At 51.0% G+C, this 16,010-nt stretch overlaps 1 protein-coding gene across 4 annotated transcripts; it reads left to right on the top strand.

The window, feature by feature from the left end:
- Positions 1–383: 383 nt before the first annotated feature.
- GJB6 (gap junction protein beta 6) lies at positions 384–8,161 on the top strand. 4 transcript variants are annotated; one of them, XM_055089574.1, is made up of 3 exons: positions 385–597; positions 1,719–1,842; positions 6,632–8,161. In XM_055089574.1, the coding sequence occupies exon 3, from the start codon at positions 6,647–6,649 to the stop codon at positions 7,430–7,432; it is 786 nt and encodes a 261-aa protein (XP_054945549.1). In that variant the 5' UTR covers positions 385–597; positions 1,719–1,842; positions 6,632–6,646; the 3' UTR covers positions 7,433–8,161. The 4 variants fall into 4 exon arrangements, with proteins under 4 accessions (XP_054945548.1, XP_054945549.1, XP_023981734.1 ...); XM_055089573.1 differs by lacking the exon at positions 1,719–1,842 and having other exon boundaries at positions 384–536; XM_024125966.2 differs by lacking the exon at positions 1,719–1,842.
- Positions 8,162–16,010: the final 7,849 nt, after the last annotated feature.

Below are 16,010 nucleotides of genomic sequence, written 5' to 3'. Positions count from 1 at the left end.
GCCGGGCGGGCCGTTAAGAGGGCGGCAGTGTCCAGAAAAGAGCAGGCTCAGTCCCAGGAAAAACGCAGCCTGCGCCGAGCACGGATCCCAACGGGCCCAGCCCGTCGGGAGCCTGGCTGCGGGCCCACCCGGGCCCACTCGCCCAGGCCGGCCCCCGACCCCCCGGCGCTGCGGGGACACCTGGGCCGCCCCGCCGGGCCCGGCCCGGGCCGGGCCAGGCCCCGCGCCCCGCGCCGCAGAGGGAGGGCCCGCCCCCGCACGCCCGTGCGCCCCGCAGCCCGCGCCCCGGGGCGGGCGCGCTCCGATCCCCGCGGGCTCGTCTCGCCTCCCGCCCGAGGAGCGTCAGGACAGAGGCGGGGTGGGGCGCGGTTAAAAGGCGCTGCAGGTGGGAGCCGGGCCATCCCGGAGCGGACGGAGGGCCGCTGCAGACGTCGCACACCCGCCGAGCTCGCGCTCCCTGCCCTTCCTGCCCGTCCGGCGGCCGCGCAGGCGCCGCCCCGCGCCGGACCCCGCGCCGGCCGCATCCCCGCCAGCAGGTGAGGGGGCGCTACCTCTCGGCCCCTCGGGCGGAGGGCTTGTCTCCGGAAGCCGCAGCAGGTAGGTCGGCGGCCCGCGGCCCCCGCCCCCTCCCCCCGCGCCCGCCCCCGTCGGCGACCCGCTCCAGGGCCCGCGGTGGGGGGCGGCCCGCCCCCCCAGCCTCCCGCGGCCCGGCGCCCTCGCAGGAACGAGCATGGACTGGTTTGACTTTTACCCCGGACGGTCCCCCCTGACTCGCACAACAGGTTTTAGCGATGCGTCACCTCGTGGGTACGGGTGCCCCTTTCCCCCACTTCCTCTGCTGCCTTTTGGATTTGCTTGGCTCTCACGGGTCCCTGACGAGGTCCGGCTCGCGTTTAGGGGCGCGGGACTAGCCGGCAAGCCCAGGTCGAATGGGCCGGAGCGGCCGCTGGACGTAAGCCCGGGAGCCTGTGAGCCGCACGTGACAATAGCACAGTCACTGGACAACAGTAATTGTCACTGCTGACACATCTCAGTAAAAGGTGGCGGCACCAGAAGGTACTTCCTCTCTCGGGGAGGAGACCGGCCCCAGGTGTCACCCGGCACGGGTGTGTGATTTTGACCGGCTTGGCCTCCCTTCCTGGAGAGCAGGACGGAGTCTGAGGTGAGTGCCGGCTGGATGCAGCTGTGGACGCCTGCAGGGCCTGGGGGCCTGCAGCCACGCAGGGACCCGGGCCAGCGACCCCGGCACCATGTCCCCCAGGGCGAGTCTGGCTGTGGGTTTAGCGCATGGTTGGATTTAGCCGTGCACCCTTGCTCTTGCCCTTGGGCGGACTTGATGCCACAGAAGTCTTTTCTTGCCCCAGTTCTGGCAGAGTCTGGTCAGTATTCTAGAAGAAGACGTCCTGCCCCAGCCAGACTCCTTAGAATTGCAGGATGTGCTGTGTAGAGCTTTGTCTGCTGCTCCGAATCCCCGAGCCACTGGGGTGGTGTTGGAACCCTGCCAGGCAGGGGAGAAGGGGTTATGAAGAGAGAACGTCCATAGAGAGAGCCTGTGATATAACTGGGGGAGGGGTGTCCCCGTCGTCATGACCGCGTTGACCCACCCCAGAAGCCGTCAGTCAGTTCAGCTGCTTCGCGGTGTCTTTATTTAAAACAAAATTCTGATGCAGGAAATGGGAACTTCATTCTCTTTTTCTTTTACTCTTCTGAATTCTAAGAGCTGTAAGAAGGAAGAGAACCAACAGAGGTTCTGACTGAACAATTGCAATGGGGTGAGAGGAAAATTCTACTTTGCAGGCCCTCACCATGCACCCCTGGCTCAGTCTGAATGTTCTAGGAGCTGTGAGTGGTTTGTATATTTTAGTTAAACACTTTAGGTAGAATGAAATTGTGGGAAAATAATTTCCGGCCCAAGCTTCTGGGTCCGTGAGGGCATAATCCTGCCAGTGGCTTCATTATCATGTTAAGATTTCTGTTCGACTCATTTGATCCATGAGAATGGACCGGGGTCCCCAGAGGGCTTTTTCTGTTCTTATTCCCAGGATCATTTAACTCCAGCTGGACTTAAATGTTTGGAAAGGACACAGGTTTGCTTCAGGGAACAGAGACTGCTAAATGGAAAAAAATTTTTTTAACTCTTTGAATTCTTAAATGGATTAAGAATTACATGTACAGTATTAAAATACTCCTTCCTGAACAAATATTTTGTGGGTCTAGATTCTAACTAATTGTGGCCGTTTCCTTTGGACTTTAACTGTATATGTTAAATACATTTTTGAATATACATATATATTCAAATTAGAACATATTTTTATTTTAAATTTATCCTTTAATAAATATTGATTGTATTCTCTGAAGAATTTAATTCAGAAGACCCCCGTTATATAACACACCTCCCACATATGGACATACGATCACATTGAATCTTGGATTATGATAGCTCAGAACCATTGAAGTTTACTTTGGACCAAAAAAAAAAAAAGTACATGTAATTCTATGAATTGTCCATTTTTATGCTTAGACTCCGTAGACAGGATTTTTTTCATTTTTACTGAGTTAATTTTGAAGAAGTATATAAATCCTAAATCCATTTTATCACTCGTCATTACTCTGAAGGGACAGTTGATGGATTTTTGAGTCACTAAATTTACAAATCAGCTATCAGTTTGTCCCTTGGATGACCTGAGATTTCCAGAGACAAAAGGAAAAGAGTCTTCTTGATTACGGAGAGAGTTTAAGATTTTTTTTTTAGGCTGCTGACTTGTGGGGTAAGGGAGTCTATCCAGTTCCTCAAACTCCACCTTCTTTTTTTTTTTTTTTTTTAATGCTCAGGGACATGGGCTTGAGGTTTGGGGTTGGGCATTATTATCGTTATTGTTATTATTATTTTTTTGAAAGGGAAAAGGATCCACACTAAAGATTTTATTTTGATGTTACTGTGTATTTGAAGTACAGGGCATCAGGAAACTGGCAGGGTCCAGACACCCCCCTTAACAGTTCTGGGGACGAAGAAAAACTACCACCCGGCGTCGTGCAGTGGACCCCCCGGGGAGGAGCTGAAGGGCTGTGGCCACAGCTACTAGTTTTCCCTTCACGGGTCACATCCTCACTGCCCTCCGGAAGCTGCACCCGGGTTCCCATTCCTGGGGGTGCCAAGCGCCACTGGCGGCCCGGTGGTCGCTGATTGATGGCGCAGGGGAGCCAGGTCCCCGAAGAGGGACCCTCACCCTGAGTCTCCTCTGGCCGCAGAGCTGCGAGCCCCTCCGGCGCTGCTTTTGCCTTGGCGTTACGGCGTCTCAGGAGCACAGGCTCCTCCACTGTCCAGAGCCAACGTGGACACAGTGAGGGATGCTCTGTCCTCGGGTCCCACAGGGAGTCGGGGATGCCTTGGGAGTGCAGATGCTGAGGGGATGCTGGGGCTTTAGTTTTGGTCCTGTCCTCAGTGAAACTGACACGGCTTTGTTAAGCAAACTAGTTATGCTTAAATTCTTAAATAAGAATTTTTTAAACCAGAAATTGTATTGCTGAGGCAGAATGCTAATAGACTTAAACTATTTGAATTTAAGAGGGAAGCACCATCTCTCTTCCTAACACTGTGTGTCCTCAGAAGTCAGGTCACTGATTTCCTATTTTCGGAGCTAAGCAATTGGACCGCGGCTGTGTGTCCGCAGTGACTAGAGACACTGCACAGCCCAGTGGCGTTTGCTTCTGTGAGCTTGATCGTCACCACCTTCCTACACAGGAGCCGAGCAAACGTATTCTTTCCCTAAAAGACAGCCAGGAAGGCGCCAGTTAAAATAAACCACTCTGGGGCTTCCCTGGTGGCTCGGTGGTTGAGAGTCCGCCTGCCGATGCAGGGGACGCGGGTTCGAGCCCCGGTCCGGGAAGATCCCACGTGCCGCGGAGCGGCTGGGCCCGTGAGCCGTGGCCGCTGGGCCTGCGCGTCCGGAGCCTGTGCTCCGCAACGGGAGAGGCCGCAGCGGTGAGAGGCCCGCGCACCGCAAAAAATAAAGAAAGAAAAATAATAATAATAAAAATAAATAAACCGCTCTGGTTCACAAAGAAAGAGTTAATATTTTGCTTTTTATTATTAAAGCTTTGTTTAATACTAATTGTGAGGGGTACCGACGGAGGCAGTTACTTTGGAAAGTAATTTTCAAAGTGTCTTCACATCTCCTGCCGCCAGAATGTTTCTGGCAGGCCCCCCTGAGGGCTCTCCTGCAGTGGAAGAGTCCTGGGGGCAGTGGCTGCGGCCTCAGGGCAGGAAGCTGGGGGGGGGGTCCACACCCACGGCCAGTCTTCTAGGAGGTGAGGTGAGCTCTGCTTCTGTTGGAAGCCTCGACGTTCAGCCAGACAACAGGGCTTCTCCCTGAGAGCCTCGGAAGGATGCGAACAGACGCCGTAGGAAGCCATCTCATTTCTTTTTCTCCCTTTTAAGGCAAATTGCTGATTTTTAGTCAGAGTCGATAAGTATCGTAGAATGGATTGTTTTCTGTTCAGCTTTGCTACTTTGATAGAGCGTGTAATTTGGGGACCCAGCAAAGTCAGAAGAAATAAAGATGCTGCCACAATAATTGCCCCTGTTTTTTAAGGAGATGCCCCAGGGGGCAGAAGTCAAGGATTCTGCTCTAGAAAGTGGGGGGCCTCGTGGGGGGAGATTTGACCTCCGGACCTCTCCCATGACGTCAGCCTCTCCGAATTCCTTCAGGCCAGTGGCCTCTGGCCCCTGGGAGGGGGAGGGTGTTGCCTTCCTCAGGCAGCTGAAGATAGACAACTCAGAGAGGAAACAGCCTTCTTACCGGTGGGGGAGTTTAAACTCTCTGCACTTGGGAGGGTTGGAGAAAAAGTGACCATATATTTGAGAAATCAAAAACTTGCTGGTGGGGCGTTGAATTCCCCACATTTCAGTGGGAGATGTTTACTAGTTAGCTGGAGAACACCTCCAGCTTGTAAACAGACAGGACGGACCTCCCAGGTGAGCCGACCCTGTAAAACATGTTCAAACCTCAAGATGTTCGTGTTTCTTCCCTCCACTGGGTGCATTCCGGTGCTTCAGATCAGGAGGGCGACAGCTGGGGAGATTTATTCTAACAGCCTTCACCAGGAGCTAAGAGTGAATTCTACAATTCATAGCCCTCCAATGAGGTTTTTAAACCAAAGACTCATTACTGTGGACCTGGAAGTCCTGTAGGTCATGGGGTCAGCGGTCTGAGGCGGGGGTTAGGCGCAGATCCTGAGACCAGGCTTCCTGACCCAGGCCCCCGTATCCCCCCAGACCCGCACCGGACGCTCACACGGCCTCCGATCAGAAGCATTAAGGACGGGCAACCACAGCTTGAAGGAGCGTGTGTTTAAAGAGCTGTGCCGTTTTTCTCAGCTCTTCTTTTCAAAAAGCAGAAAGCTGGCTGTGTGTACACTCTGCCTTTGAGTCCCGTTTAGTCCTGGATCCACACAGGAATCAAGCCCCCGGCCCCTGGGCTGCTCCGGGGGCTCCTTCCAGGCCCTGCCTCCCGTTCCCGGCCAGGTGGACGCCCACCCGCGTGCAGGTCGTTCTGGAAAGGCGCGTGAAGAGCTGCCCAGGGCTCCCGGGCTCCACTCTCCTCACCAGCCTGAGAGGGAGAAGCCCTGACCCCACGTTCAAGGGCACGAAAGTCTCCCCCAGGGGGGTTGACAAAAGGCCTTTGGGGCCCCTCCCCCTAAAAGGCTATGAGAACTTGGGTGAGTGTGTTTTTCCGAGGAGACGGTCTTCCACTTTCAGAAGATTCTCAAAGGGTCCATTCTTCTTCTTTTTTCTGAGCAGAATACTGACCAACTCTTTGGTCTGCCGTGGCCATGCAGAAGGGGTCCGTTCGATTTGTGCAGAGTTTCTACAGCCGTCAAGGCCCCTTCCCCTCAGGACGCTGGACCAGAGCCCTCACAGGGGACCCTGCACTGCAGGCGGGGCTGGTCCTGCACCTGCGGCTCTGGGTGTAAACTTGGTACCTGTCCGGCGGGGCGGGGGGGCGGGGGCGGCACTGCCCGTTGCAGGGGAGAAAAGCGAGCCCTTTTTGTAAAAGCCTGTGGTTCTATTTTGGAAGAGGCTCTTTGAGTAGCTTATGGCATTAGGTTTCCTAAGGACACATGATTATGGCAGATGATGTTGTTCAAGCTAGAAGTAAATATAAGCGTATTGTACAAAGTGAACCGTAAAGTGTTTGGTTTCTTTTTTTCCCCTTCTTAGTCCGCTGGGTAAAACAGATTGTGTCATTCCAGTGAATGATTTTTTTTTTTGTTCTTGGATAAGCCCTTTAACGAATACAATCTACCGAGGAACCTCTGTGATCCCCTGGGCAAAGCGAAACGGGGCTTAAAAGGGAGCTTGGAAACGAATGTGTTTGCTTGAGGTCCTGGGTTAGCGTCAGGCAGCAGCCTCACGTATAATCCGAGTTCAGCTGAATGCAGATGATCGTAAACCCACACCAGAACGCGGGAGTGTTTTCAGAGTGGGTGCTGTTCCCTCCCAGAAAACCACCTCCCGGCAGTTCAGAGGGTGACCCCGAGGGACACGCGCTCCTGTCCGTAACGTTACAGCGGTTTTACAGATTGAAGGACGAGTCCGCTAACTGCCCTGTGCTAATTTTCGCCTGTTCAGGAGTGAAGCGGCAGGATGGACTGGGGCACCCTGCACACGTTCGTCGGGGGCGTGAACAAGCACTCGACCAGCATCGGGAAGGTGTGGCTCACCGTGATCTTCATCTTCCGCGTCATGATCCTGGTGGTGGCCGCCCAGGAGGTCTGGGGCGACGAGCAGGCCGACTTCGTGTGCAACACGCTGCAGCCCGGGTGCAAGAACGTGTGCTACGACCACTTCTTCCCCGTGTCCCACATCCGGCTCTGGGCGCTGCAGCTCATCTTCGTGTCCACGCCGGCCCTGCTGGTGGCCATGCACGTGGCCTACTACAGACAGGAGGCCGCGCGCCGGTTCAGGCGCGGGGAGAAGAGGAGCGAGTTCAAGGATTTGGAGGACATCAAACGGCAGAAGATCCGGATCGAGGGCTCCCTGTGGTGGACCTACACCGGCAGCATCTTCTTCCGGATCATCTTCGAGGCCGCCTTCATGTACGTGTTCTACTTCTTGTACAACGGGTACCACCTGCCCTGGGTGCTGAAGTGTGGCATCGACCCGTGCCCCAACCTCGTGGACTGCTTCATCTCCAGGCCCACGGAGAAGACCGTGTTCACCATCTTCATGATCTCCGCCTCCGTGATCTGCATGCTACTCAACGTGGCCGAGTTGTGCTACCTGCTGCTCAAAGTGTGTTTCAGGAGATCCAAGCGAGCACAGACGCAAAGAGCCGCCCCCAACCATGCCCTCAAAGAGAGTAAACAGAACGAAATGAACGAGCTGATTTCCGAGAGCGGGCAAAACGCCATCACGGGGTTTCCTAGTTAAACAGCGCCACGCACCACGTAGCCGACGTAGCATCACAGAACCGGGGCCTTCCCCGGAAGGCAGTGCCGACCAGGCGTCCTGGCCCTCGGCCGAGACTCTGTCCTCACAAACGGCTTTCACAATTCGTAGATACCCGAGTTAGCTTTCTGTAGAATAATTGGGCCGTGAATGTGCCACGTAATCAAATGTGTGGTCCTGGCTCTACCGCCGGGCCTTGGTGTGACTTTTACAGGTGGGTTTAATTGGACCGTCTGACATGGGGGTATTTCCTGAAAATTTAAGGACGTAACTCTTGTCGACAACACGTTTATCTAGAAATTGATACTTTTATTAGGAAGAGATATTTTTATAGGATTGAATGTTTTAGTTCTGATTTTGAATTTATGTAAAGTATTTTTATAATGACTGGTCTTCCTTACCTGGAAAAACACACAATGTTAATTTTAGAATCATGCCTAAAGTGTCTAATATTTAAGCTTCCTCTGTCTTGTCGTAGGTATTGTTTTCCGTTGTCTGCTGACAGACGTGTGAACTGTCACGGCTCTGAGGGTGGAAAGGGTTCACTGTACAATGTCTCTTCAGCGCTGTCTGGGCGTGGCCGGGACCGTATGGAAGCGGGAAGCTTCGCAAAGGGGCTGCTTTGCAACGCTCGTGAACGGCTGACGCGGGAACGCGCTCCCTCAATAAAGATGAGCCCTTTGCTGAAGCCTTCTGTTCCTTCCGGGCCGCTGCGTCCCTGGCGGCCTGATGAGCAGCTCGGGGCAGGCTGCTGGGGAGGCCGCGTGGCTGGAGCGGTGGTGTCCGCGCGCCCCTGCACCCTCCTCGCATCCCTCGAGCAGGGGCGCTTTAGCAGCCCCCCAGGCCTCGGCTTGGAGAGGGGTCGGCTGCTCCAGGACATGGGAGGTGTCCCCCGGGTCAGCTTCCAGCCCCTCGGACAAGGGGAGAGGGCCCTTCAGTCCACAGCTCTGCCCCCGCAGGTAGTAAAGGGGAGGCCTTCCTCCCGGGCTCTCCAGGTGGCACGCAGAGGCCTTTAGTGGGGGCATGGGTGCACCAGCCGAGGACCAATCACCCTGGAGATGTCACACCCCGGGGCCACCCCTGTGCAGGGTGCAGTGAGCACACGTGCTACGCACAGGGACGCCTGGTGAACCGCGAGTATTCTCCAGGGCTGGACCTGCATGCCGGGACGCCAGGCCCTCTCCCCAGAAAAGCAAAACAGGAAGTCTCACTTTCTTCAGAGTCCGAAGCAAGTTCCACACATATCCTTTCATCCATAAGTATTTTAGTAGCGATCCATGAAAACCAAGATCTAACCCTTAAGAACAAAACCACGATTTTTTCACACCGAAAATCCAGTCCGCCTCTAATTCCTGATGGTCCCGTGACAGCCTTTCCTGATAAACGGCTGTTTGAATGGGTCTCAAGCCAAGCCCATAAACGGGATGGGGGGACACGGGGGGGGATGAAAAGGCTTTGGTGGCAGCCCCACCGCATGGGAGAGGCTCTTCCGCCTGCCATGCTGCCAGGGCTCCCAGCCGGCCCCTTCCGCCACTTTCCCTCTCTCCTCCGCTCCTTCACTGCCCTCAACGCTCCTGCCCCCGGAGCTGTGTCTCGGCCGCCCCTCCGGGTCTGAGGTGGTGGCCACGCTGCCAGCCTCGCCCACCCGTCACCGGCCAGCACCTTAATCTGGGCCCAGCCCCACTACCAGCCCAGGCCGCCATCGGCACCAGTGACGTTCTGACACCAGTGTAATGGCCTCTTCTCAGCGTCATCCTCGTAAAGCTCTCCTTGAGGCCTTGTTCTGTCTGGATTCCGAGACACTGTCCCCTACCCTTGGGTCTCCTGCGCTGGCTTCTCTCCCTCGCCCCCTCCCTCAGGTGGAGACCTTTCTTTTCCTCTCCCTGCACTCTCCCTTATGAGATATTATCCCCATTTTACAGATGAGGCCACTGAGGCTCAGAGAGGTTAAATAACTTGCCCAAGGTTACCCAGCTAATACGCAGCAGAGCCAAGATGCAAAGCAGGCTGAACGTCTCCAGGACCGGTGGCTTCACTGCCGCTCCTGCAGCTCGATGCTCAGGGACCACGGTGCCAAGGTGCCCACCACCCCTCATCCAGCTCCGACAACCACCTAGCCGTGCCCGTTCACATTCGGGGGGTCTCGCCCGATTATCCCCCAGCCTGGATGGCTGTAAAGCAAATCCCAGACAGATCGTTTCTTCGGCAGATACTTCAGTGTGGGTCCCTTAAGAGTACAGACTGGGACCTCCCTCCTGGGCCAGTGGTTAAGGATCTGCCTTCCAACGCAAGGGACATGGGTTCGATCCCTGGTCGGGGAACTAAGATCCCACATGCCGCAGAGCAACTAAGCCCGCGTGCCACAACTAGAGAGAAGGCCGAGTGCCACAACTACTGAGCCCTCGCACCACAACTAGAGAGAAATCCGCGCGCCACGAGGAAAGATCCATGCCGCAGCAAAGATCCCACGTACCGCAACTAAGACCCGACGCAGCCAATAAATAAATATTAAGAAAGCAAAGAGCATAGGCTAAGCTTTTAAAACAAAAACTCAATGCCACCATCACACTAAAATAGCCAGTCCATGTTCATAATATCCCAATTGTCCTGTTCATGTTCTTTTCTTTTTTTAATTAAGCTTGTTATTTTGAGATGATTGTAGACACATGTAGGTGGAAGAAATAAAACAGACGTCTCGTGTGCTTTTGGCAGTTTCCCCCAACGGGAACATCTCGAAAAACTACAGTCCAAGATCTCAGCAGGACACGACACTGACACAGTCCAGATACAGAACGTTTCCATCACCACCAGGATCCTGGTGGGGCCCTTTTATACCCATACCCGATACCCTCCGATTCCGATCCCACCCACTCCTGGCAACCACTAATTTGCTCACCATTTCTCTGATTCTGTCATTTCAGGAAAGGTACATACACGGAATCGTGCAGTATGCAACCACTGGGACTGGATTTTTTTCTCAGTGTAATTCTCTGGAGCTTCACTTGGGTCGCCGCACCAAGAGTTTGTTCCCACTGCTGGGCTGCATGGTGGTTGCACGTTTCATTTCCGAAAAGCAGCCAAAGTGTTTTCCAGAGCAGCTGCATCATTACACACCCCCACCAGCAACATCTAAGTCACCTTGTCTTTCCTGAGCCTCGCCAGAGTTTGGTGGTGGTGGTATTTTTCATTTTAGCCATTCTTTTTTTTTCTCAATAACCGGTTTTTAGATTGAAGTATAGTTGATTTACAATGTTGTGTTAGTTTCAGGTGTACAGAAAGGTGATTCAGTAATACATATATTCTTTTTCAGATTCTTTTCCATTATAGGTTATTACAGGACATTGAATATAGCTTCCCATGTCATTTTTTCATTCTGATAGGTAGGTGTGTTGCATGTGCATTTCACAAATAGCTAATGAACTTGACCACCTTTTCATGTGCTTATCTGCCATCTCTCTGTCCTCTTCATTTCTTTCGCTCGTTCTCTAATTGGATTGTTTGTTTTTCTACTGTTGAGTTTTGAGAGATCTTCATGTACTGTAGACACAAGTCCTGGGACACAGATAGTGGTTTGTAAATATTTTTCACTCTGTGGCTTTTCTTTGCATCTTCTTAACAGGGTCTTTTGCAAAGCAATAGCTTTTCATTTTAATGAAGTCCAATTTATCATTTTTTAAATATTATGGGTTGTGGCTTTGGTGTCAAATCTAAGAACTCTTTGCCTAGCCCTAGATTCCAAAGATTTTCTCCTATGTTTTTTCTAAAAGCTGTCTAGTTTTATGCGTTACGTTGAAGTCTGTGCTCCATTTTGTGTTAATTTTTATAAAAGGTCTGAGACTTGAGGTTCACTTGTTGCCTGTCGACATCCAGCTGCCCCAGCACCATGTGATGAAAGGCTCGCTTTCCTCCATTGAATGGCTTTGGCACTTTGTTAAAAATCAACTGGAGGGCTTCCCTGGTGGCGCAGTGGTTAAGAATCCATCCGCCTGCCAGTGCAGGGGACACGGGTTCGAGCCCTGGTCCGGGAAGATCCCACATGCCACGTAGCAACTAAAGCCATGCGCCACAACTACTGAGCCTGCGCTCTAGAGCCCGCGAGCCATGACTACTGAAGCCCGTGCGCCTAGAGCCCGTGCTCCGCGACAAGAGAAGCCACCGCAATGAGAAGCCCGTGCACCGCAACGAAGAGCAGCCCCTGCTCGCTGCAACTAGAGAAAGCCCGCGCGCAGCAACGAAAACCCAACTCAGCCAAAAAAAAAAAGAAAAAAAAATCAACCGGGCATGTTTGTGTGGGGCTATTTCTGGGTTCTCTGTTCCACTGACCTCTGTTCTCTCCCTCCACCAGCACCACAGTCCTGATTCTTGCGCTACATTAATGTCTTGAATGCTCGAGTGCTTCTTCCCTCTTTATTCTCCTTTTTCAAATTTTTTCAGCTATTCTAGTTTCTTTCCCTTTCCATATAAATTTTCGAATAATCTTGTCTATGTCTACAAAAAAATCTTGCTGTGTGTTTGATAAAAATGGCATTAAACTTGTATATCAGTTTGCAGAGAATTGACATCTTTATTATGTCAAATCTTTTATCCGTATACACAGCATGTCTCTCTGTTTATTTACTCCACCTTTGATTTCTTTCATCAACATTGCATAGTTTTCAGCATATGAATCATAAAAGTTTCATTTTATGTAAAAAGTAAAAAGATTTACTTCTGAGTATTTCATTTCCTTTGAGTGATTGTGAAGAGTATCATATTTTAATTTCAGTGTCCATATGTTCATTGCCAGTATATAGAAATAAATGTTATATTTCTTGGCTTATTTGCTTGTATCCTGTGATGTTGCTGAATTCATTTAAAAGTTCTAGATTTCTGTAGTTTCCTTGGGATTTTGTGCACAGACAATCATACCATCTGCAAATAGAGATAGTTTTATCTCTTCCTTTATGATCTATGTGTCTTATATTTCTTTTTCTTGCCATGTAGCACTGGCTAGAACTTCAAGCACTATGCTGAAAAGGAATAATAAAAGCAGAAATTCTTGTTCCTGATCTTAAGGGGAAAGGATTCAATCTTTCACCACTAAGTACAATGTTAACTGTAGGGTTTTTATAGATGCTTTTTACCAAGTTGAGAAAGTTCCCCTCTATTCCTATTTTTCTGAGGGTTTTTATTATGAATAGGTGTTGAATTTTGTGGGAAAAAAATGTTGCATTAAACGATATGATCATGTGATTTTTCTTCTTTAGCCCATTAATATGATGGATTATCTTGACTAATCTTCATACAGAAACAACCTTGCATCCTTGAAATGAACCTCACTTGGCCATGGTGTGGAATTCTCTTTATATATTACTGAATTTCATTTGTTAGTATTTTATTAAGCCTTCTTACATCTACGTTCATGGGGGATGTTGGTCTGTTTTTTTTTTTTTTTTTTTTTTTGTATTGTCTTTGTCTGGTTTGTGTCAGGGTGATACCAGCACCACAAAATGAACTGGGAAATGGTCTTGCCTCCTCTGTCTTCTGGAATAGGTCATGCAGAACAGGTATAATCCTTCTTTAAACATTTGGTGGAATTTCCCAGTGAAACTATCTGGGTCTGGACATTTCTTGAGAGTTTCTCTTTTACAAATTCAATATCCTTAATAGCTGCAAGGATCTTAAAATTATCTATTTCATATTTGGTGAATTGTGATAGCTCGTGTTTCTTGAGGGAGTGATCCATTTCATCTAACTTGCAAACTTTGTAAGTACAGAATTGTTTATAGTACTCCTTATTATCCTTTTGATGTCTGCAGGGTCTGTAGTGATGTGCCCTGTTTGATTCCTGATACTGGTAATTTGTGTCTTCTCTCTCTCTCTTTTTTTCTCCCTTTGTCAGTCTTGCTGGAAGTTCACCAATTTTATTGATCTTTGCAAAGAACCAGCTCTTTGTTTCATCAGTTTGCTCTATTCTTCTTCTGTTTTCAATTTAATTGATTTCTGCTCTTATCTTTATTCTTTTCTTTTTTTTTGTTTGCTTTGGGCTTATTTTTCACTACTCTTTCTAGATTCTTGAAGTGGGAGTGTGGTTTATTGACTTGAGTCGTCTCTTCTTCGCTCATGTTTGCATTCAGTGCTGTAATGCCCTATCAGCACTCCTGTAGTGTGTCTTGCAAATTTTGATACCTTGGATTTTTTATTTTCATTCAATACAATGTATTGACACATGGTTTATTTAGAACAGTGTTTTAGTTTCCGAGTGTTCAGAGATTTTTCCGTTTTCTTTCTTTCCACTTATTATCGACTAATAATTATTGATCTCCACTTTGATTCCACCGTGATCAGAGAACACACTCTATTATTTCAACTATTTTAAATGTGCTGAGGTTTTGTAATGGCCCGTGTATTAAGCATGCCTTTTTATCCTGATGTTTTGGCATCTGTGGCCTTACTAACACTGGGGAGACGGCCCCTCCCAGGGCTGGCTAATTCCTAGAGACAGCAAACAACTCTTCTGTGACGCACACTTTTCATATGCCCACCGACCGACCCAAAACCCACAGCCACACCTCCTCTCTCGGGCTCTCACAGGGCTCTCACAGGCCAGGCCACTGTCCACCTGCCCTCGTCACCCCAGAGCCAGGCCCCAGACAAGTCGCTGAAATGTTTCATGCTAGCCAACCCTACGGCTGTCTGCCCCGCCCCGCCTCACCTTTCCGACAGAAACTGCACTGAAGGGTCTGCCCGAGGGCCCTGCCTGGTCTGCTTCCTTCTCACCAGCTTTCAGAGCTGTTTGCTTTTATATAATTTCCAGGGGTCTTAGTTGTACTTGGCCAGGAGAATAGGAAAAAGGACATCAACCATCTTCCCCGAAGTGAAAATTCCCTTCTTTTTAAATAGCAGTTGGCTCGGAGTCACTGAAATCCACACGCTGCGATCGGTTAATGTGTCTCTTAAGCCCCTTTAAGCTGCTGGTTCCCCTCCACCTCTTTTTATTTCCTTGCAACGTTTTTTTCTTAGAATCTGGGTCATTTGCCTCCCGGAGTTTCTCACAGCCTAGACTTTGCTGATCGTGTATTCAGGGTGTTGTTTCACGTTCTTCCATCCTCATGTTTGCTATAAACCAAGAGCAGGTGTGCCATCGGCGTGATTCCCCAGTCTCTCTCACCGGCGTCCCTGAGTCCCTGAGCTTCCCGCATATGCCACCCCCGCCCCCCGGACCGCCCCCCTCCCCCCCCCACCCCCCCGGCGGCATCGCACGAGCTCCCTGCCCAGCCCGTCCTCCTAGACTAGTTCAAAGTCTTCACTCCCAAGACACCCTCCCCCAGGGTCACTGTGGTGTTTGCGCTCAAGGTCCTCGCTTCTCCGCTGGGGGCGAGGGGGGGCTCCTGGACAGAGCAGGGCCGAGCCCGCTCCCCCTGCCCCCCAAACGTGTCCCTTCGCACAGCGAGCACCGGTGGGTGTGGGTGTGGAATTCACTGGGGTCCTGATCGCCAGCCCTCTCTCTCCAGCTCCAGGGCAGGGCTGTGGGAAGCTCGCCCTGTGCCCTCCCGTGGCGACCTGAGGTGGCTTCCCGAGGCCCAGGGAACAACCTCCCAGCCACCAGGATTGCTGTTGCTATGGTTTCCCCACCACCAGGGACACTTAGGTGAATGCTGATGCTACAGCAGACATGGCTGCCCACGGCCTTTTCAGGTCATTGTCCGAGGGAAAAGTTGGAGAGGTGACAGAATGCCTTGAAGTCATTCAGATGTCAGAGCACAGCAGGAAAAACTCACCACGATGAGGAACTAAATTAACTGGGAAACCACGGCCAAGAATCATTTTAAAACTAATACTGCAGACCTCAGAGACTCCATCCTTAATCAACCTCAGGAACATGAAGGTTCTCGTTAACCTAAATCGTTTCTGGGTGTGATTTATTAGACAGACGCTAAAATAATTTACTTCTAGCTTTTTTGCTAATATAACTTTTAAATTTATGGATTCAGGATTAATGTGGTATTTTAAATTGTAGTTCGCACTAAGCTCTAAGTAAGTAATCATTTCTTTGTATCGTGTTACCCTTATTCATCGCTTATTAGCTAAGAGATTGGTTTCTATCCAAAACATAGTAATAGGGACTTCCCCGGTGGCGCAGTGGTTAAGAACCCGCCTGCCGAAGCAGGGGACACGGGTTCGAGCCCTGGTCCGGGAACATCCCACATGCCGCGGAGCAACTAAGCCCGTGCGCCACGACTACTGAGCCTGCGCTCCAGAGCCCGCGAGCCACAACTACTGAGCCCACGTGCCACAACTACTGAAGCCCGCGAGCCACAACTACTGAGCCCACGCACCACAACTACTGAAGCTCGTGCGCCTAGAGCCCGTGCTCCGCAACAAGAGAAGCCACCGCAATGAGAAGCCCCCGCGTGGCAACGAAGAGTAGCCCCCGCTCGCCGCAACTAGAGAAAGCCCGCGCGCAGCAACGAAGACCCAACGCAGCCAAAAATAAGTTAATTAATTAATTTTTTTAAAACACATATTAATAAAACCTGAGGCAGTGTCTTCTATCTGTCCTCTGGTCATCACTATCCAA

This window comes from Physeter macrocephalus, chromosome 13, assembly GCF_002837175.3.
Source record: "Physeter macrocephalus isolate SW-GA chromosome 13, ASM283717v5, whole genome shotgun sequence".
Taxonomy (NCBI): Eukaryota; Metazoa; Chordata; class Mammalia; order Artiodactyla; family Physeteridae; genus Physeter; species Physeter macrocephalus.
Note: the sequence above shows the minus strand (reverse complement) of the source record. Positions and strands in the feature narration are given on the sequence as shown.